The sequence below is a fragment of the Callionymus lyra genome, chromosome 6, assembly GCF_982586985.1.
Source record: "Callionymus lyra chromosome 6, fCalLyr1.hap1.1, whole genome shotgun sequence".
Lineage (NCBI taxonomy): Eukaryota > Metazoa > Chordata > Actinopteri > Syngnathiformes > Callionymidae > Callionymus > Callionymus lyra.
The window spans coordinates 27,935,929-27,958,848 of record NC_141823.1 but is presented as its reverse complement, the minus strand read 5'-3'; the positions used below and the strand labels follow the sequence as shown (position 1 = coordinate 27,958,848).

Below are 22,920 nucleotides of genomic sequence, written 5' to 3'. Positions count from 1 at the left end.
TACAAAAACAAAACTTAATTAATTGAACAGGAACTGAGGTGTGTATCTGCCATGTAGAGGCTTGTCTCTTAAAACAAGGCACCCTGATCAAACTGCACATCAGCATCTGTCCAGCACCCATTTAAATTTCTTGTAAGAAAGTGAATTTGTCGAGGAGAACAACAACACTAAAGAAAAGTATTGGTGAATTACAATGGCAGTTATTAAGCATGTTCAAATTAAGTATATGAAACATGAAATTAATTGTAAACTAAATGTACTGTAACACATTATAATTAAAAGAAAGTAATATGGTAATACCATTACTTTGAAATAACAATATCTTAATAACCTAATGAACATTACAATTATGAGGTAACTTTCCCAACACTGATCATAAGATAGTCCTCGATAAAGCTCCGTGTTCACAGAGATCATTAACGCTGCATTAGAGCTCAACATAGTTACACAGAGTTGTTGGTACAAAGGCCTGATCCAGGGGGCGATGAATCCCTGTCTGAACATAATGTCTGCCAAAGTTCATCACTTGAATGTGTTTGAGAGGTTGTCAATAGTGTACTTTGTAGTTTAAAACCCTGAATGAGATACAATGACTCTAGATATCCTTGTGTTTTCCCCTTATTGAAAGTTTTAATGTTAAAGATATTTAAACTTTTTTTCAATGCATGATTTAGTTTGTTTAATTGTAAAATTTAAATTACTTTAAATTATATATATATAATTTGAATGTAATTCATGTAAATAAAATATAATCAGGAGGAATATCAATTGTATTTTCCTCTCATTACATATGCACCTTCTTAAACTAAAGATTAGAAACTCAATCTTACGAAGTTGAAGCTCATTGTACATCTTTAAATAGGTTTATTTAGCTTAGTTATCCCAACAATAATCAATGGGGCTGTCTCTTTCACATAATAGAAAATAAATTAAATACAAATATACAATTCAGATATGCTGTCCTTCATTGTATGTTTTGTTCTGTTCCCTAACCAGGGCTGGTTCAGGACACTTGGAAGGCCTCATGTAACCCAGGTGTAATGTAAAACACAATAGCTCCTCACCCCCTCTCTCTCTCATCATATCTGTCTGTTTCTTCCTTTCTTTCTTTTCTACATCACCGGTTGCATGCTAGCCATCAATGTCAAAGGCGCGGACTCCAAATCTCTGATGATCTCTGATAATCTCTAAAGCTACTCCACAGTGATCTGCAGGGAATTTCTATTGAGGGCTTATTTAGCAATGTTTTTATTCTTAAGCCCATCAAAAGAAATCACAAGGCCAGATGAAAGATTGAGCGATATTTCACGATTAAGGAATATGTAATGCTTATCGTAGACTATACTCGGATGAACATCAGTGCCCTTCACAAGTCTATATCCTGAGTAAAAGGCAGGGATTGTAAGAATGTTAAGGCTTTTATAAATAAACTCAAATGTTCTGTGTGGGAGATCTTAACACCTGTGTGATGGTAAAAATCATTTTAGATATGCTTTAATTCCCTCATCTGTTTATGGTCAGGATTATTTCCACCCTCATTCGAGGATGAGATACTTTTTACTTTTGTGATAAATTTAATAAATAAGCTTATCCCAGCTACCTGGGGTAAGACACCTGAATAGGTCGGCAGTCATTTGCAGTGCGTATATACTGTACAATATCCCTTCACATGGAGTATTTAGAATCATCAATTAACCTGATATTTTAGGACTGTTAGGACCGTTGAACCCACTAACTTCCTGCTATGTCTTCAGTACTACAGCAATTTTTATTATTTTTATATGATTCAACAATCAATTACTCTTGCTTGAAACATTCAGTAATGTTTTTTCCCTTCATTACCTGCCTGTCGTTATTAATTCACAATCCTACGAGAATACATCATTTAGTTTAATTTATATTTAGTATTTATTCACTTTTAAGCCTTGCTAAAGTCTACTTTTAAGATTATTAAAGAGACGTGTGAGCAAGAAAAGTAACAAAACAAGGCCAGACAAGATCCTCATCAGGTACACACCATAAAAAATACAATTTTAACAACAAAACTCTCCACCCTTGCTGATCACAAAGACTTCAGTGTTACAGTTCTTTTTTTTTTTTTTTGCAATTTGACGCTGACAAATTATCACACCCTTGTTCTAGGTAGTCCGGGCAGTCTACTTAAATGTACAGTCCCGACTCACTTGACATTTTGACCCTTGTGTTATCTTTATGCTCAAGGTGAACTGAAGGCCTGAAAACAAATGTGTTTGTGGTATCCCTTGTGTTGTCTCTGGATCAGGTTCAACAACCTTCCTGGCCGCCAAACCCTCTGTGGTGGAAGCAACACAAGGGATACCACAAACAAATGTTTTTGGGTCTTCGGGTCACATTGACCCTGAAATAACACATGTAGAACAAATTGTGATTCATGTTAAAATGACATAGTGAGCAAGATTTGATCCAGTCTTTGAATTTTCCACACATTCACTGCCAACTTACTCACAAAATTGATCAGCTGTAAAAAAAGGAAAAACATGTGTAAAACAGACACGCAGAGTTTTGGTTAAATATATTCTATAATTATAACATTCACTTTGGATGAGATGTGAATCATCTTCTGTGTACCTTCGTAAGTCAAAAGAAACATTCCTTCCATTGAAGTAAAAATGCGTCATAAGTCACACAGTCAGTCGTCTCCACTCAAACTCACTAATTTTAGCTAGTTGTCATGTTGGCAACAAGACAACAGATACAAACATCGCAGAAGCTTGTCTGGGAGTAGATATAATGGTATGACACATGCTCATCAAACTGCTGAAGAAAAAGCCAGGGATGAAACAACGACTTAAAACAAAACGGTTTTTGAATTTCTATGGCGAGGTAATAATAATAATGACATCATTATTTACTATCTAAGCCACTGACAAGCAGAAAAGCACAGCATGTTTCTCTATGACTACTTGTAGTTGATGTTGCACTCAGCAGAGGTCACCATCCTTTGATATTCATCCTCCATTGAGCTGCTTCCCATGTTGGATTTATAACAAAAGCTCAGTGACATCTCCATGATATCACTGGCCAAAAACAATCACTTCTCTCCACCCACATTCTTTGGCCTAAATATGGCTGTTTACAGTGTCTCTGCTGCAGCGAGGGAAGACCCTATAAAAGCTGTATTACTTCAGCTGTGATCTGCTAACTGGAGTTCGTGGGGATGGGAAGATTTTACTGAGGATCATACATTTGTTTTTCAGCGTATAGAACTAAACTTTTGTGTTGAAGCATAACAAGCGTTGAAGGGTCACCAGCGGAGATGAGCACGGATGCTGAGATGAGTGTTTTTGGGGAGGCGGCCCCGTACCTCAGGAGACCTGAGCGGGAACGAATTGAAGCCCAAAACAAACCATTCGATGCCAAAACTGCAGTGTACGTGGTGGACACGAAGGAACTATTTGTAAAAGGCTTGTTGCAGGGTAAAGATAAAGATGGGAAGGCGACGGTTAAAAAGAATTCTGGACAGGTACGTAGAATTCAAACGTCAAAAATTCTTTGATTCTCTTCATAAAAAAATAAGAAAATTGAACTGATGATCTTTCTTTTGATATCACAGATGGTAATTGTGAAGGATGACGAAGTCTTTCCGATGAATCCGCCAAAATACGACAAGATCGAGGACATGGCCATGATGACTCACCTGAATGAAGCAGCTGTGCTGTATAACCTCAAAGAGCGCTACGCAGCATGGATGATTTATGTGAGTCCACTTTTCAAACTTTGATGATGTGTGAATCATCCTTTCGAAATTCAGCCATTACTAGAAAGCTCCTTGTACAGAGTACTTCAAGTTTTAATGAATAATAATAACATTTCTGGACGCTCAAGGTCACCGTACATTTAACAGCAGAACACATTGTAATTTGTAAGTGGAAACTAATTTCCCAGTATAGGACAATTTCTTGACATGAAATGTATTACAGTGGTTAGCTTGAATTTTAACTCCCATCTCATCTGTAAGAGTAGTTTTATGATATACATGATAAGATGGCCTTCCACCACGGGATGGCAACAGGATGTTTTCACAATGTTAAAAAATATGAATTTTTTAACAACATTCCTATTTTGATCTGGTTTATTTAGTTGTTTTTCCTAATTCATTTTTAAGAAAGTGCAGGAATGTGTTATGGTGTATATAAAGAAAACAACATAAAAAATAACATTAAAAAAGTCTGAGAAGTGGAAAGTTTTGGTAGTTAAGGTCAACTAATGTGAAAACCCAACTAACTCACATGTTTCAAAGTCTTCCTCTCCAAGATGAAGTAAATCCCTCAGCATGACGATGTTTCGAAGTAATTACTTTATAAAGTTCTTCCCCATTGGTTACTGGAGGAGAGTCCATTATGACGTAATAATGTTACTTCACACCTCCTCCAGCCAGCAGTAATCACACTCTTCGTTGATTATAAGAAGAGTCACTTGGAGGTCAAGACTTCTGGGATTGATGACACACGGTGACAAACCTCATCCAAGCTTGACCAACCACAGGATAGTGGGTGTGGTTATGGTAAACAAGATTTAATCTCCAGTAATACGAAGCATTTTCCGTGGGCGGGGCTTACACCCATTTTCTTATGTAAATATTTCAATGAAAAGAGAGTTTTCTACAAACAGACACATGCTGATGAGTACAATAGAGGTCCAAGATCAACTTAGATACTTTAGTGTTTAAATCAACACATTAGTTGCCCTTTAATCGTCTGCGTCTGGTCTTAAAGGAGGACTTTAATGGAGCATTGCCCTGGAAAAGAGAAGGATGTCTACCACCCTTCATCACCAGCACCTGTCTATATATTATTGGCTGGGCATCAATTTGAATTAATTGTATAAAGCACTCTTACTTTCCCGATAGACCTACTCCGGTCTTTTCTGTGTGACTGTGAACCCATACAAGTGGCTTCCAGTCTACAACCAGGAGGTTGTGGTGGCCTACAGAGGCAAAAAGCGTCAGGAGGCTCCTCCACACATCTTCTCCATCTCTGACAACGCCTATCAGTTCATGCTCACAGGTAAAATGAGCCATTTGTACTATAAGCTGTTTTCTAAGAAAGCTGCTTTCTTCCCTGCAGATAGAGAGAACCAGTCCATCTTGATCACGTAAGCTGAACGATTATCCAGTCATGAAAGTTTTTGATAAACTATCTGTGTTCACTATCTCCCAGCGGAGAATCCGGAGCAGGAAAGACTGTCAACACCAAGCGGGTCATCCAGTACTTTGCGACAATCGCTGGCACAGGAGACAGAAAGAAAGGGGCCATTTCTACAGGCAAGCTGCAGGTAACATTGCCCGACGAGAATTTGTTCGTCTTCATCATGGCCTGTCAGAGTCTCCCACAGAAAAAGTCACCTGAACCCTTTTTTCCTCTCCTGCATCATCACTTCGATCCCCTTCATCTCCTCATTTACTGCATCTTCATATCTTGTCATGTCTATATCAAGCTTTTTTATATTAAATGTACCTTTTTAGGGAAATTTGGAGGACCAGATTATTTCTGCCAACCCGTTGCTAGAAGCATTTGGGAATGCGAAAACTCTCAGGAATGACAACTCTTCTCGCTTTGTGAGTGGAAGCTAGGCTGACCAGCACCGTCTCATGTAACAAATGAGTTACTGTTCTCCTTTAGGGGAAATTTATCAGAATTCACTTTGGAACCTCAGGAAAACTTTCATCGGCAGATATTGAAACTTGTGAGTAAGAAACTGTGACGAAAAACTTAACCTTCAACTTCACTTACAAATGAATCTTGTTTCTTTTAATAGACCTATTGGAGAAATCAAGGGTAACATTTCAACTGTCTGCAGAGAGAAGTTACCACATTTTCTACCAGATCATGTCCAACAAGAAACCGGAGCTCATCAGTAAGCAATAAGTCCCCTGCTTGCTTTAAATTTGGATTTGATTTATTTTTTGATTTTGTCTAGAAACTCTTCTCATCACAAACAACCCCTATGACTATCCATTTGTTAGCCAGGGGGAGATCAGTGTGGCCAGTATCGATGACAGCGAAGAACTGATGGCGACAGATGTAAGAGTAAAAGTGTATTTAGGAATGTGTTGCCTCAATTCCCTTTTATTTAAATTTTTTATTATAATCTTAAAAATATATTTATAATTCATTCTTATTAAATAAGCTTTCCTACTGAACATTAACTTAATCTAAATAAGAATGTTAATTCTCCTTATTTTTTCTCATTTCAGACCAATTCAGTTTTGCTCATTTATGCAGCATTATCAGAATTATTATGATTTTACTTTTTTCTTTTTGCGCCAGATTTTTTTAAAACAGTGTAAATACTATGTTGTATGGCATGTAAATATTGTTTTACCTGAATTCTCCCATCTTAGAGCGCCATCCAAACCCTTGGCTTCAGTGGAGATGAGCGAATTGGCATTTACAAACTTACTGGTGCAGTGATGCATTATGGGAATATGAAGTTTAAACAAAAGCAGAGAGAGGAGCAGGCAGAGCCAGATGGCACAGAAGGTAGTATAAACTATACTTTCTGTCATTGTATGTCTGTGTAGATTCTTATTTGTCCAGTTCATGTTTATCTAGAAGGTTCTAAAGGAAGGCAAATGTCTTCCCAAAATTCTACTCAATCCACTTGCCTTTTTTGTTTTCTTTTTCATGACCGTTTCCTGAAGACACAAACATTGTGAGAATCTTTTGTTTCACTTTTTTCAGTGGCTGATAAATCAGCTTACCTGATGGGCCTGAACTCAGCTGACCTGTTGAAGGCACTTTGTTATCCTCGGGTGAAGGTTGGAAATGAGTATGTGACCAAAGGACAAACTGTTCAACAGGTATGCAACATAGCTCACGTGTGTTTAAGAATGATATACATTATAATATTAAATATTATCACGTGGAGTCAAAATTCTGCCGGTTGCTTTAAAGGTGTACAACTCTATCGGTGCTTTGGCCAAGTCTGTCTACGAAAAGATGTTTATGTGGATGGTCCTGCGCATTAATCAGATGCTGGACACCAAGCAACCTCGCCAGTTCTTCATTGGAGTGTTAGACATCGCTGGGTTTGAGATCTTCGATGTATTTAAAAAAAAAAATTATTTATTTAATTAAACCACTTTGGACTATGTTGTTATGACATGGATGGTTTTGTATTGCAGTACAATAGTCTGGAGCAGCTGTGCATCAACTTCACCAATGAGAAACTGCAACAGTTTTTCAACCATCACATGTTTGTGCTGGAGCAGGAGGAGTATAAGAAGGAAGGGATCGAGTGGGAGTTCATTGACTTTGGGATGGACCTTGCAGCCTGTATTGAGCTTATTGAGAAGGTTGGTTTCCTGCATGGAATCTAAGAGCAACACGACTTTCCTAATTCAGTAAAGCTCACAGAGGTGTGACAGAGCAGATTTTAATAGATTTGTCTGACTCCCACTAGCCAATGGGCATTTTTTCCATCTTGGAAGAGGAATGCATGTTCCCAAAGGCGTCAGATACCACATTCAAGAACAAGCTCTACGACCAGCATCTTGGAAAATCCAACAACTTCCAGAAGCCCAAACCTGTTAAAGGCAAGGCAGAGGCTCACTTTTCCCTGGTTCATTACGCTGGCACCGTGGACTACAGCATCACAGGGTGGTTGGACAAAAACAAGGATCCACTGAATGAAACTGTGGTCCAGCTGTACCAGAAAGCTGGCCTCAAACTTCTGTCTTTCCTCTACTGCAGCTATGCTTCAACTGATGGTCAGTCCCTGCATATGTGCAGTATTTTAATACTAGTTGTAGAAACTTGCAAACTCTCAACAGTAGCCTGTGAAATTCTATAAGAAGAATTTTCTATAATGATATCATTTCTTCAGGGGAGACGAAGAAAGCATCGAAAAAAAAGGGGTCCTCCTTCCAGACTGTCTCTGCTGTGTTCAGGGTAATGTTGCTACACCTTTTATGTTAACTTCATAGTTAAAAAAAATAATGTATTTACTGGAGGGAATCCATCAAATCTGACAGGAGAATCTCGGAAAGCTGATGACAAACCTGAGGAGCACACATCCTCATTTTGTCAGATGTCTTATTCCAAATGAAACAAAAACTCCAGGTATATTCTACATGATAAAAGCGCTAAACTAAAGTTCTAAATTATATGTATTGTTTACACCCCTGCAGGTATCATGCAACACCATCTGGTCATTCATCAGCTCAGGTGTAATGGGGTTTTGGAAGGGATCAGGATCTGCAGGAAAGGCTTCCCGAGTAGGATACTGTATGGAGATTTTAAGCAGAGGTAAGATTTTTTTTTTCATGCAAAAACATTGATTCGACAACTATATGTTGTTCTTTTCAGGTACAAAGTACTGAATGCAAGTGTGATACCTGAGGGACAATTCATTGACAATAAGAAAGCTGCAGAGAAGCTCTTGGGATCCATCGATGTGGATCATACTCAGTACAAGTTTGGACATACTAAGGTAGTACCTTAGAGAAGTTACTGATGCAATCGTTAATATATCCCATAATTTAGTTGTTCAACACAGTGAGACAGAATAAAAAGGATGTCTCAAAAACAAATCCTGATAGAAGCTTGTTTGTTAAAGTATGTCTTTATTTTGGGAAGGTGTTCTTTAAAGCAGGGCTTCTGGGCCTCCTGGAAGAAATGAGGGATGAAAGACTGGCGTCTCTCATCACCACCACGCAAGCTTTGGCCCGTGGCTTCTTGAAGAGAAAGGAAATTCAAAGAATGTCCCAGCGGAGGTGAGGGTGATTTAAATATGGTTTCGAAAACAATTTGAGAACTGATGAAGGAATACATTCTTTCTAGGGAATCTATTTACATCATCCAATACAACATTCGCTCCTTCATGAATGTGAAACACTGGCCTTGGATGAAGCTGTTCTTCAAAATCAAGCCACTCTTGAGGAGTGCTGAAACGGAAAAGGAAATGGCGATGATGAAAGTTGACTTTGCCAAGTGCAAGGAAGATTTAGCCAAAGCAGAGGCAAAGAAAAGGGAACTGGAGGCCAAAATGGTTTCCTTGATTCAGGAGAAAAATGATTTAAGCCTTCAGATGCAAACCGTGAGTAGACAATTGTGTTGTTACGGCAGAAAAAATAAATAAAAGGTAAGGAACAATGATGTGTTCTTCCTTATAGGAAAGTGAGAGTCTTGCAGATGCAGAAGAAAGATGTGAGGGACTTATAAAAAGCAAAATACTACTTGAGGCGAAAGCCAAAGAGCTCAGTGAGAGACTGGAGGATGAGGAGGAGGTCAACGCCGAACTGACCACCAAGAAGAGGAAATTGGAGGATGAATGCTCTGAACTAAAGAAGGACATTGATGACTTGGAGCTAACGCTAGCTAAAGTTGAGAAGGAAAAACACGCTTCCGAAAACAAGGTAAGACTGTTCACAAATGAATATACTAATATATGATATACTTTTAATAACTAGATTTTTGATACACATTGGATGGCTTATTATTTTATTCTTATTTGATCATTTGATTAATTATTGTTTCAGACTTTTGTGGTAGATTGTTCAAATGTAATGTCTACTCATGTCAATTCAGCCTCCTCCACCTTAAAGTGATAGTTCACCCAAAATTCAAATTTCACAAATTTTCTACTGAACCTCATGTTGACTAAGGGTTGGGAATAATATAGAGACTGATGCTCAGTTGTCTTCGTCTTAATATTTGTCCAAAAGGACACACTTGACATCCATATACCTCCATACTTCTAGTCTGTATTGTCCATTTTGTATTGGAGCTTCAACATGAGTAATTGTTCCGAAAAGATATGTGTGTATAAGTGTGTTTTTGTTAAAAGAAAAGTTCTCATTCTTTCAACTGCTGCCTTATGTATTTCCTCATTCAAACACATTCCAAGTGTCAGCGCGAATGCACAAGGTTTAGGCTGATGGTCTAGCAGCTTCCGTTAAAACAAGCTCAAATTATAAGTAAGAACGTTATAGTTCTTTGTAAAGCTTAATTCCTTAAGTCAAGGCTTTAATACATGATGGACATTAAAGACAAGCACCGTGGGGGTATTCACATAGATGTTATTAAGTGCCTGATTTTGAAGAATGATGAAGAGGAAGACAACTGAGCTCCAGTCGCTAAGTTAAAATGGACATACATTTATGTTAATAAGTCACATCTCCATCTGCTCCACCTTTCATCCACTCTCTTCTCTTATTCCCTTGGTTTCTCTGGATGACTGACCTGTCAAACTGGAAAACTTTAGGTGAAAAACCTTGTAGAGGAAATGTCGAGTCTTGATGACACCATAGCCAAGTTATCAAAGGAGAAGTTAGCCTTGCAAGAATCACATCAGCAGACCCTGGAGGACCTTCAAGCAGAGGAAGACAAAGTCAACTCTCTGAACAAAGCCAAAATCAAACTGGAGCAACAAGTGGATTATGTAAGCTGATTCTATTCATTATCAACATTCAGAATCTTACTAAGAGTAATTGTGGACTAGCTGGAGGGCTGTTTGGAACAAGAGAAGAAGATTCGCTTGGATGTTGAGAGAGGCAAGCGGAAGATGGAGGGAGATCTCAAACTATGCCAACAATCCATAGTGGATTTGGAAAATGACAAACAGCAGTTGGAGGAACGACTTAAAAAGTGAGTTCTGCTACATTCATGCAAACGAAAAAACCTTAAACCATAAAACGTTGTTCTCATATTAGAAATGGCTTCGAATTGAACCAGCTGGCCTCAAAATTTGAAGATGAGCAGAGTGTTACATCACAAACTCAAAAGAAGATCAAAGAGCTTCAGGTGCATCAACATTCTTCCGCTCAAATATGCAAGTTTGGGAAATGAACGATTTTTTTGTCCACCCAGGCTCGTATTGAGGAGCTGGAAGAAGAGGTTGACGCTGAGCGTGTTGCGAGATGTAAGGTAGAGAAGCAGAGGTCTGATCTTGCCAGGGAACTGGAAGAGATCATTGAGAGGCTGGACGAAGCTGGAGGTGCTCAAACTCTGCATATTGAGACGAACAAGAAGAGGGAGGCTGAGTTCCACAAACTTAAAAGAGACCTTGAAGAGTCAAATTTATTTCACGAGGCAACTGCCGCTGCCCTGAGGAAGAAGCATGCAGACAGTGTCGCAGAGCTGGGAGAGCAGATTGAGAATCTGCAAAGAGTCAAACAGCACCTGGAGAAGGAGAAGACTGAATGCAAGATGGAGATCAGTGACTTGTCCAGCAACATTGAAGCAGTAGTAAAGACAAAGGTATTACTGTCAGACACAAAGTGTTACTGAACTCTTTCTGTTGCAATCACAAGTCACAGTTTTTTCACTCCCATGTTAAACATCAGATCAACTATGAAAAGATGTGTCACTCTCTAGAGGACCAGTTGAGTGATTACAAATCCAAATGTGATGAAAACACTTGTTTGATCTCCGACATCAATACTCAAAGGGCCAGACTTCAGTGCGAGAATGGTAAGATACCAAAATGATAATTTAAGATTAAATGAAACATGTGTTAACCTGATGGGTCATTCTGTGAAACTAGTAACATGTTCACATTACAGATATTACTATGGACAATTGGTTTGGAATTTCCTTCACTTTATATTTGAGTTTAAAAAACGTATGGTTATGGGTTGGTATGGTTAAGGTTAAGTGATCTTACCTTTATACAAAAACAAATAGATATTAAATTCAGTGGGAAGTTGTTGCTGGAGACCTTGGGGTTTGCCTAAAATTCACCCGTTTTCTGTGATTACAGATCCAGCTTAAGAAATGATACCTTTGTAATAACCAGAGCATGTAAGCGTTACCGGGTTGGAATGTAAAACTGTGAAACAGATAGTGATGGGCTGAACCTTCATAAAGCCGTATCATTACCATCATAAGTCACTAGATGGCACTCTCTGCTCAACAATCAATTGCCTTTTACAGCTTTTCATTTGAAACCACTTTTTCATGAAGCTTCATCATCAGCTGTTCACCAGGGACCGGCATAAATGTTTTTTTTTATTTTAAGAAACGATACCTTAATAAATTGAAATAAGACAAACTTTTAGTATCAGCGGAATCTACATCTTGAATTTACAGTTCTGATTCTTTTAAATTCATTTTTGTAGGATTTTCTACAGGCCGCTTTCATGAACCTTGTACTCTGTTCAGCTTGTATTCTGAACGGGAACGGGAATCATTTTGCCTTCAAAAATACTTTTCATTTACCAGGTGATTTTTCCCGTCTTTTGGAGGAGAAGGAGACAACGCTCAATCAGATGTCCAGGGCTAAACTTGCTTCCACACAACAAATTGAGGAACTGAAGAGGCTGCTTGAGGAGGAAACAAAGGTTTGTTGCATTATTGGAATGAAGTGTCATTCACATCATGCAAATTTCACAATCTATCTCTTTATTTTCAGGCTAAGAATGGCATTGCCCATTCATTTCAGTCTGCCCGACATGACTGTGACCTGCTGAGAGAGCAGTATGAAGAAGAGCAGGAAGCGAAGGCCGAGCTTCAGAGGGGGTTGACGAAGGGCAATGCTGAGGTGGCCCAATGGAGAACCAAATACGAGACTGACGCCATCCAGCGCAATGATGAGCTGGAGGAGTCAAAGTTAGTGAATAAAAATATGTCACTTCTGCGATTGAACAAAAAATGCTGACGTCAGAGTCTGTTGGTTTTAGGAAAAAACTTGCACAACGTCTGCAAGAGGCGGAGGAGGCCATTGAGGCAGTGAATGCCAAGTGCTCGTCTCTGGAGAAGACAAAGCACAGACTTCAAGGAGAAGTGGAAGACCTCATGAATGACTTGGATAGGTCTAATGCTCAGGCTGCAAGCCTTGACAAAAAGCAGAAGAGCTTTGATAAGGTAAGAAAAAAACTTTCACAGAGCATTGACAAACCAATGAATCAAGACTTTCAAGTAAATTAAAAAGAAAATAGTATGTCAAAAGTGACTTTAAAGTTTGTCAAGTTTGAACCATTATTTAAAGGGATCCATTAAGAGAACTTCAAGGCGACCAATCTATCTAGATCAAGTGGAAGATAACAACTATTTTCTTGAGGCCCAAAGGGTGCTTAAAGTGATAATTCACTCAAAATTCATTTTCACGTATTTTCTACTCAACCCCAAGTTGACTAAATTTTGGGATTATGTTAAGAGTAATCCGTACCTTTTTAGATTTATAGACAAAAATGTATGTCCATTTTAATGTAGTGACTAGCACCCAGTCGTCACTGTCTTTGTCTTGGTCCAAAATGACATACCTAAAAACATTCAAATGCCTAAATACCTACGTGGTTCTCGTCTGTAACATCCATGATCCAGATGATTTAAACGGAAATATTTGGTATGTTGGTAACTGCTTGTTTTAAAGCTAATTTTGCTTGCCAATACTTTCATTCAAATGGCAGTCTTTTCTGTCCACACTGAAATCAAACAAAGTAATACATTGCATTTAGAGCTTGAACGAGAAAGAGTTTAATTACTGCTACAGAAAGAAGGAATCTCTTATGATTGGCAGATGCACTTTACTCCCCAGAATAATTATTATCTTTGAATCCTAGATTTTGTCGGAGTGGAAGCAAAAGTATGAAGAATGTCAAGCTGAACTCGACGGTTCTCAAAAGGAGAGCCGTTCGCTCAGCACGGAACTCTTCAAAATAAAGAACTCCTATGAAGAAGCTCTGGAGCATCTTGAGGTCCTCAAGCGAGAAAACTCCAATCTTCAACGTATGTTAACTAATCTTTGTTGAATTAAACCGTGTTGACAAAGAAACATTGTTTTTTAATTGCAGAAGAAATTGCGGATTTGACTGAACAACTGGCGGAAAAAAGTAAAGCCATGAACGAGCTGGAAAAGCTGAAGAAACAAAGTGAGAGTGAAAAGACGACCTACCAATCAGCTTTGGAGGAGGCTGAGGTAGAAAGACCAACAGTTAATCATTCTGCAAAGCTCCGTCTGACCCTATTTTTCCTTTAAAAGGCTTCGCTTGAACATGAGGAATCCAAAATCCTCCGCATCCAGCTTGAGCTCACTCAGGTGAAGGGCGAGGTGAATCGCAAGCTTGCTGATAAGGACGAGGAGATCGACCAGATGAAGCGCAACCATCAGCGCACAGTGGACACAATGCAAGTGGCGCTGGATGCAGAAACTCGTGGCAGGAACGACGCCATGAGGATCAGGAAGAAGATGGAGAACGACTTGAACGAAATGGAAATCCAGCTGAGCCACAGTAACCGGCAGGCGGCTGAAGCCCAGAGACAGCTGAAGAACATACAGGGCCACCTCAAAGTAAAAAACAAAATATCATATATTTTTCAAATACATTTGAACGTGATGTCTCCTGACAGGAGCAGACTGTTCAGCTGGATGAGGCTCTGCGTAGCCAGGAAGATCTAAAGGACCAGGTGGCTGTGATGGAGCGCCGCTGCAACCTGATGCAGGGGGAGATGGAGGAGCTTCGAGTTGCTCTGGAACAGTCGGACAGGGGCCGGAAACTAGCTGAACAAGAACTGACAGAGACCTGTGAGAGAGTTGGATTCCTTCATTCACAGGTGCTGCATCATCTGGTTGGATTCCAGGGATTGGAGTTCATGTAGTGACAGTGTTCCTGATTGTTGTTTCTACAGAACACCAGTCTTTTGAACTTCAGGAAAAAGCTGGAAGCAGATGTTAGCCAGCTGCAGGCTGAGGTGGAGGAGCTTAGCCAAGAGTCTCGGAATGCTGAGGAGAAAACCAAAAAGGCTCTTACTGATGTATGTATCATTTGACAGTTTGATGACCTGAAAATATGTGTATTTTTATTCAAATAAATCAAGGGTAAATTATCTTTAATTGTAATTAACAGGATTGTCCAACTAAGAATCTGCAATTTAAATTACAATTATTATATTCTAACTTACTTAGACATGGTTCAAAACCAGCTGGAAAATTGGAAGTCCTCATTTATTTTAAATGGCATGTTAATAATGTCCAAGGTGCAGTAAGTCACTCATCATGATGATTTTTTGAAGTCTGAAATCTTGGCGAATGAGAGGTTATGAAAGCGGAATCCATTAAGGCCTAAATAATGGACTTCACTACTTCTCGAGACAGCTGTAATCACTTGTTTATTCAACAAGTGCGTTGGAGGTGGAGACCTCTGGAAATTGATGACATGCGGTGACAGACCTCAATGCTTATATAGAACTCAAACCACAGCAGAGTGGGTGTGGATATGGTAAACAAGATTTCATCTCCATAATAAGGAAGTGTTTTCAGTGGGCGGGGCTTAAGCAATATTTAAATTAAAAGAGAGTTCTGTACAAACAGACACACACTGATGAGTACAATAGAGGTCCAAGTTTGAGATGCACAACACAACAATATCTCAATAGAATTTAAGATGAAATATTACATCTCTATTTCCCTTCAATTTTTGTTGTAGGCTGCCATGATGGCAGAGGAGCTGAAGAAGGAGCAGGACACCAGCAGCCACTCGGAGAGAATGAAGAAGAACCTGGAAGTGTCTCTGAAGGACCTGCAGCACCGTCTGGATGAGGCGGAGAGTCTGGCTTTGAAAGGAGGAAAAAAGCAACTACAGAAGTTGGAGGCTCGGGTATCACCACCTCACAAAATTGAAGTCGCCAGAGATCTTGATGGGTAATTGGCTTTTACATCGACAGATCCGAGACCTCCAAGATGAGGTGGAGACGGAGCAGAAGCGATCTGCGGATGCCACCAAAGGGAGCCGTAAGTATGAGAGGAAGATCAAGGAGCTCACCTTCCAGACGGAAGAAGACAAGAGGACGGTCATGCGGCTGCAGGATCTTGTGGAAAAACTCCAACTTAAGGTCAAAGCCTACAAGCGGCAGAGTGAGGAAGTGGTACGTCCCTGCAGACGCTCATATATGTCAAACAACATCTCATCATGCCGTCCCACCTCCCAGGAAGAGCAGGCTAATGGCTACCATGCTAAATTAAGAAAGATGCAGCACGACCTGGACGAGGCTCAGGAGCGGGCAGATAATGCAGAAGCTCAGATCAACAAGATGAGGACTAAAAGCAGGGAGTTTTGAAATGTGAGTTGAAAACCGTAACTTACATTCTCATGTTGTTATTATTGTTTCTAACCCTATTTTATTCTGATGTTGCTCAAAGTGTTGACCTTCTCTTCTGGAAACTCAAGAGCCACAGTGTGACGATCATCGTTTATTTCCAAACATCTTAGCACAAAAGTTAACTGAGCACATTTTCTTGCTGTGTAATTGTAGCTAAATAAAGTTGTGTGAAGCATCATCTCTGTCTTTAGTGTCTGCTGGTGTGTGTGTGAGCCAGCATGTGCAGTACAGTCCCCTATCTCTTCTTTGTGGCTTCATGTATCCTCCACCTCCTCAGGCTCTAATGGCCATAAACGTTGGACCAGAACAATATAATTAAAGCACTGAGGACAGCCAATATATCCACATTATTCAAAGTATTCATTTAGAAGATATTAGAAATTAGTCCAGGAGAATGTACACAGAGTTTAAATGACAGGGTTTTCTTTTGTTTGACATGCAGCACCAGTACTAGTGTTTAGGACTTCTATGAAGCTTCTATGAAGCAACAGTTATTAGAAACATGTCATGAAGCCTAATTAAAAGTATTTACAGGTCTTTAAAAAACATAATATTTACATACATTTTGTCATATGTGACCCACATACAATTTACGGATATTTTTCTTTCAGGTTTTACTTTTCCTTTGACTTTGCAACAGAGGCTGCAGAAGGAACAATGTACAAATGTGTTATGACTAGATATGATTTGATGGATGGTAACTGCTGGTTCAGGTTTTAGAAAACACTCAATAAACCTTGACCTGGCATTATTTGAACTAACCAATACAGGAAATTTGATTAGCTGAACAAAGTAAGATCATATAAAGTGTGTGGTCATAAAGTAGATTATGGTAGTGTAACATATTAAAAAGGAGTGTGTGCTTTACCCGGGGAAAAGTGGCCCTTTGACTGTATTGTAGTGGCCTTCAAGAGGTCAAAGATCATTAAGGATCCAACCATTTTATTTGCATTTATTTATAGTATTCATTACTAGCATACTATTATCACTTCAAAACACCACCAAACTACCTACCAAACGTTTCACTTCTTTATTTTTTGCTTTATAGCATCTCACAACATCCACTTTATAAAATGTGGTCCCTGAGGAAATTTAATTGCCCACCACTACTTTACTGCCTTAATAAGGGACCTATTGTAGAGGGCTCAATAAAGTTTATTTAGCTTATCTATTGTCGGTAAACTGTATTCCAAGTGCAGTTAGAGTAATTGACACTAGAGGGAGCGCATAACCAAAAGAGAAAACACACCTACCCAATGTTTCAAGATTGAATTTTGTTGTTACGATAGGCATTGTTTTAGTCTTATTTTGTGTTAGGAATATGTAATACAATAATTTGAATTATTCACATTTTTTATGCTACATGATTTAAATTCGAATACAATCGATAACTTAAATAGAATAAGTTTTCCCAGTAAAAGAGTAATATTATATGATACCAAATCAAATGTTTAAACCATAAAGCCATGCTGTTCTTTAAATAACCTACTCTTGGACTTATTTTACTTTTTAGTTTCGTGAAGCAAAATACATTACAGTGCATATGGATACTATAGGCTGGTGTAAAATCTAAGAAAAATCAACAGCGATTACTGTATAGATATCAAACACCCCTCTATCTGTTAAACTTTGATATTAGTGTTGTTTCCGGTAGAAAACGTTTTCCAGAATAAAAGCAACATGGAGCTCAAACGTCCAAAAACAATAATTTCGTTTAGTTTTTAACTAAAGGGATTTATTTAAGCTACTATAAAAGACAATATTACGCCACGTTTTCCTTCTCATTATGCATTGTATGCTTTCACTAAGCTCATGTCGCTTTTACTTTGAAGGTCGATTGGTAAACGCGAGTGTGCTGTTTGGAATTTGACGCAACACAGCGGCGTCTCTTCACAGCAAAGTGCGAGCAGCAGCCAGAGAGACGGACAGCTCTCAGGAGGACCGCAGCGACCTGTCATCCTCATCTACATTAGTCTCTTTTTTTCCTCAGTTCTCCTCAGAAGTCCCGGTCAGGCTCTGGTCGAGGTGAAGGGTCAGGGATCCATCCCCCCAGCACTCCTCTGGATCTACAGAAGAAAGTTGTGGACATGTCCGGGCCGTTCTGCAAAACTTTGTACCCCTTCAGTGGGGACCAGCACCAGCAGGGCTTGAAGTTCGAGGCCGGGGAGGTGATCAAAGTGGTCCAGGCTGCTCCGGGCGGATGGTGGGAGGGTGAGAAGGATGGGACCAGAGGATGGTTCCCCACCAGCTACGTCCAGGTCCTGGAGGTGAGAACTTCACCTCCTTCTTTATGATAGTTCTACTGCTTCAACACATGTTTGTATCGACCCACAGATTCAATACAATAATTCACTAAATATTATATGTTCAATTAGTGCCTGACATGCTGACACACAACTCATATACTGACACACACACAACACACACCTCCACATAAAGGCCCGCATTGACAACTAATGAATAGTTTTCCCGTGCTTGTGTTCATCAGATTAACTTCCCAGCAGTCAGTGGTCCTGCAGCAGATACACACTTCCTCATTCCACACACACATTCCACCGGTGCTGCATGAATACACACCCACCCCCCCGATCCCACTCCATCCTTCCTCACACACACACACCAGAAACTGAGAGGACATCTGGTGGGAGCGGAGACTGAGTAAATTGAGGAGTAGTTTGATGTGGTATTAACTCCACCTGTCTTTTGTCTGCCTATGTTTTGCACGCTTAAAATCAAAGAATGTGAAAGATTTTGTAATGATTTTTTGAGGAAGTACTTAGTGTTTAGTTTATCAAAGTAAAATCTGGAAAGTGTCACACTTTTTGACATCTACACAAACAAAGAAAAGAGCGAAACATGTTAAGATCACCTTTATTACAAAGGGAGTTTGCACAATCATTTTTTTTCTTTAATGTCTTTTTTAAGTGTAGTCACCCGTCATTCAAATGTCTTATTTTCTGATCACCCTCATGTCGACTAATGGTTGGAATTATTTCCAGTAATCAGTACCTTTTTAGAGTTGTAGACAAAACTCAAACTCAAAAACTCAGGTGTTTTGGTCTTCATCGTCGACCAGAATGACACACTTAAAATCTCCATGGTGCACTTCTGTAATGTCCATCTTGAATTGAAGCCTCGACGTGAGGACTTGTTCTGAAAAAAGTTGAAAGTTTTTTTTTAGCGGAAGTTATCAGTCTGTCAGCTGCTTCTTGACGTCTTTCCTCCCATCAAACACATTGCAAGTGTCAGTTTACCTTGCAGCTTCCACTAAAAACTATCCATAAATAAGGACTTGTTTATTTTTTTTACTGAACAATTCCCTTGTTGAAGCTTCAATACGAAATAGACGTTACAGACAAGCATAGAGGTATTTGGATGTTTTTAAGTGGGATTTTGGGTGAACTATCCCTTCAATGATGGGGCTTTTTTGAGATGACGTTGATTATTGTGGCCTGAGAACAAAGACATCAACAAAAGAAATTAACTGAGTTACCATAACTTAAGGTTTTAATCCAAAGCGAAGCTCGGGTAGAGGGCGTAGCACAATCAAGTATATTTTTCACATAGGGTAGAGCGAAACTTTATAGCTTGGCGATGACAGCGTTATAATGGAATCTAAGACACAATACAATTATTAGAAACATAAAAATGAAAGTGGCAATAGTCATTTTTCTCCTGAAACAAGTCAACAGTGATAAGTACAATTCATTTCCTACTAGCTCTGACTAATGATCCTCCCCAGGCTCTTCCCTAAAGGAAGCATTTTCAATATTAAAATGAATTGCTGACTTAAACAATGAGGCTTCATGTCAACCATTTGGTTTAATTTCATTATATGGTAATATCCAAAAAAGATAATTGGCTCCTCTTAATTTGAGGCCAAGGTTCTCAGAAAAGGGTGGAATATCTTGCACAAGTTGCTCTAGAGATTCCTCCCAAAGTATAGATCCCAGGGCATGTTCAAGTATCTAAATGTCTTGTTTTCAAGTGAGAAAAAGATGGAGCATTAGATCGTCAGATGTGGTCGTTGGTGGTTAAGAAAGAGCTTGGCCTAAAGGCTTTGGGTGTTGGCTGAGAAAACACTCCCCAGGTGGAGAAGTTAAAGCATCTTGACATGTTGTTCCTGATCAGGGGAAAATGGAGCATGAGTTGGACAAGCAGATTCAGCAGCATTCTCAGTCATGGGGTTTCTGCATCAGTATTTTGTGGTGAAGAAAGAGGTGAACCATTAAGTTGTTTTTGAAACCAAAATAGGCCTCAACATGAGCTCTTAAAGCTGCTGGAGTCCTCTGTATCCTCTCATCCTCAGTCATCGGATCTTGCAGGATATCATTGTTCCTGTAGCTGCGGAGGACATAATGACTGCTGACATCTATTGAATTGTAAACCATTAAATAACTATATTGAAAAATGAAATCTAAGTTAAAAAGTCTTGCTGTAAAATATCAAAATATCAATATAGTATTTTATTTTGCTATAGAGATGGATGGATGGATGGATGGACTTTATTAATCCCTCTGGAGATCCCTTTCGGGAAATGTATACCCAGTTAACAGCAGCCATAATAAAAACAAGAACAAGGTGCAAACAGAAGAACAACGTGCAAAGATAAAGAAAATACAATAACATTGCTGTCAGCGGGTTTGTAGTTCATCATAGGGTCCATATAGACAACATATACCAGTGGTAGAAATACTTTTTTTCAGTTTTCTACAATATTGCAAATCATTTTGCAAACACACAAGCCTTCATACAACAACATTTTTGAACTCATTATGCTTAGGTTTACATCATATATAGCTTTGCAACACATAACCTTACTGTAGCTCTTTATTCTCTCATTGTTTCAGCGTTCACAGATCCTCCTCTGCTGAAAAGTTATAATTCCCTAATACCTCCACTGGTATTTCATCCCCCTCTCCCTTGTGTTATTTCAATTAGTATGTCAACCCATTTATAAATGTACTAGTCATCACACCCACGCATCATTTTACACAACATACTAATAAAGGTATCACCACAATAAAAAAAAACACAAGTGCCTTATCCATCAATAAACAAAACATGTATTTTCATGTTACAGCATGAACAAAAATGAAAACAATGTATACAATCATACATATACAATTAAAGAACTAGAACTAGTGCCATTGAATCTCAAGCCTGATTTTTTTTCCCCTGCAAAATTGCAGGTTGTTTAATTTTCCTTGAAAATCGATCTGCAAATTGTAGACTGCAGACATATATTTTGAACACTGTATACATTCCTGAGACAATTGCAAGTTCTACATTCAAGGTCACTCAAATTTGGAATGTACACAAATGGACATCCCCTTGTCTTTACTGACATTACGGAAAGAGGCTTTTCCTTGATTTTCTGGAACTCCTGTTGTATTATCAGTTTTATCTTGATCTTTAAAATATATACTTTATTGAATATTGTTTTGATTGTTTAAGCGCTTTGTGACCCTGGTTTGGAAAAGCGCTATACAAATTAAAATTACTTACTTACTTACTTACATTATCATGCAATTGTAACCAATCGTTGTTCAACAAAATAAAAGCTACAAAAATATTATTTACCAATCCCATGTTATTATGCTAATGTCACTGTGCTAAATGTAAACATGTATCATATATGATATGCCAAATATCTAGTATTTTTCTTGTGCCAGTCCTTTTAGCCTGACACAAATAAGATCCTAAAGTATCATCATAGTTAGCACTGTTAATACTGACAATATGTATCTGTACTTAAAAGCCCACCATCTAGCTGTTATGAAAAATATTTGTGTTAAATATTTGTGTTTCTGTTTATGTTTAGTCTACTGTTGACAGTGTGTTCATGCCCTGGTGTTTCTATGAACAAGTTTCACTTCCTGTTACACTGAAAGGTAATTACACAAGATAAACTACGTGTCAACTTCCTAAAGCCGCTACTAGAATTCTGAAAGCCCCGTGAGCAAGATTCTATCGTGTCGTAAACACTTGTTTAAATGACGTTAAATATCATGAAGAGGTGATGTCCATAATTGTGACATTGTGAGTACAGTTACCACAGAGACCTCTGATGTGTTCTGATGTCATCTGCATTGCCACACGTTCATTCTGAACAGCTCTATTCTTCCCAGCACAATGCATCTCTCACAACCTGTTGCTGCCTGGTGCTTCAAGATCCTTTCTCTGGGGAAGAACATGTTGTGAGACTTTTTACAATTAAAATGACACTTGACTTACACTGTTGAGCTGCAGGTCAGCCGAAGACAAAATAATAAATATAAACATGCACTGCGAACATTTATTCACAGTGTTGACACACTCTAACTAACTTGTATGGGTAACAATACGATATATTAGGATATACTTTGATATATTGAGATTCTGTAGGAGCAAGGATATCTTTTTAGTATTGCTTGAGTACTTTACTCTAGTGTTGCAGAATTTACTCTTGATAATGGATCAATAAAGTTTTACCTTACCTTACCTTACCTTACCTTAATGTCGTCACTGCATTTATTTGTTTTGAAACAGTCAGCTTTAAAAGGCTGCTGGAGTATCTTCTTGTCCTCAGTCTTGCACTATTTCATTATTAGTTACTGACGATAAAATGTTAATAATATATATATATTTTTTAATGAAAATTTAAAAATGAATACAGTGCTGTCGAATATCAATACAGAATCGTGGAAAAGAAATAATGGCATATCAATATTTAAAGGTTTAGTTCACCAAAATTCAAACTCAATTTCTACTCACCCTAATGTATACTAATTGTTTGGATTATTTCAGAGTAATCCATTCCTTTTAAGAGTTATAGTCAATTTAAGAGTTATATGTCCAA

The 22,920-nt window shown here is 38.6% G+C and overlaps 2 protein-coding genes across 2 annotated transcripts in view; both read left to right on the top strand.

The window, feature by feature from the left end:
* Positions 1-3,295: 3,295 nt before the first annotated feature.
* LOC148078023 (myosin-1-like) lies at positions 3,296-16,257 on the top strand. Its single transcript, XM_087794579.1, has 38 exons — positions 3,296-3,502; positions 3,557-3,736; positions 4,889-5,045; positions 5,106-5,133; positions 5,199-5,313; positions 5,504-5,596; positions 5,661-5,724; positions 5,797-5,895; positions 5,959-6,062; positions 6,383-6,521; positions 6,723-6,841; positions 6,936-7,085; positions 7,166-7,336; positions 7,444-7,750; positions 7,867-7,931; positions 8,015-8,102; positions 8,171-8,288; positions 8,349-8,472; positions 8,619-8,755; positions 8,823-9,078; positions 9,155-9,397; positions 10,246-10,422; positions 10,483-10,628; positions 10,694-10,784; positions 10,851-11,240; positions 11,327-11,453; positions 12,204-12,322; positions 12,394-12,590; positions 12,662-12,845; positions 13,544-13,709; positions 13,775-13,899; positions 13,963-14,271; positions 14,331-14,534; positions 14,610-14,735; positions 15,407-15,577; positions 15,645-15,845; positions 15,909-16,040; positions 16,120-16,257. The coding sequence occupies exons 1-37, from the start codon at positions 3,296-3,298 to the stop codon at positions 16,035-16,037; spliced, it is 5,826 nt and encodes a 1,941-aa protein (XP_087650705.1). The 3' UTR covers positions 16,038-16,040; positions 16,120-16,257.
* A 1,732-nt stretch (positions 16,258-17,989) lies between these two features.
* Positions 17,990-22,920, top strand: part of gas7b (growth arrest-specific 7b) — a 33,195-nt gene continuing 28,264 nt past the window's right edge. Inside the window, exon 1 of the mRNA XM_087794589.1 lies at positions 17,990-18,346. Within this exon, the coding sequence (XP_087650715.1) occupies positions 18,167-18,346 (180 nt within the window). The 5' untranslated portion in view covers positions 17,990-18,166. The remainder of the gene's footprint in view (positions 18,347-22,920) is intronic.

Coding starts and splice junctions, on each gene's coding strand:
- LOC148078023 (XM_087794579.1), top strand. CDS start 3,296: ATGAGCACGGATGCTGAGATGAGTGTTTTTGGGGAGGCGGCCCCGTAC. Junction 12,591..12,661: donor GATGAGCTGGAGGAGTCAAA/GTTAGTGAATAA, acceptor TGTTGGTTTTAG/GAAAAAACTTGCACAACGTC. Junction 12,846..13,543: donor AGCAGAAGAGCTTTGATAAG/GTAAGAAAAAAA, acceptor TTTGAATCCTAG/ATTTTGTCGGAGTGGAAGCA.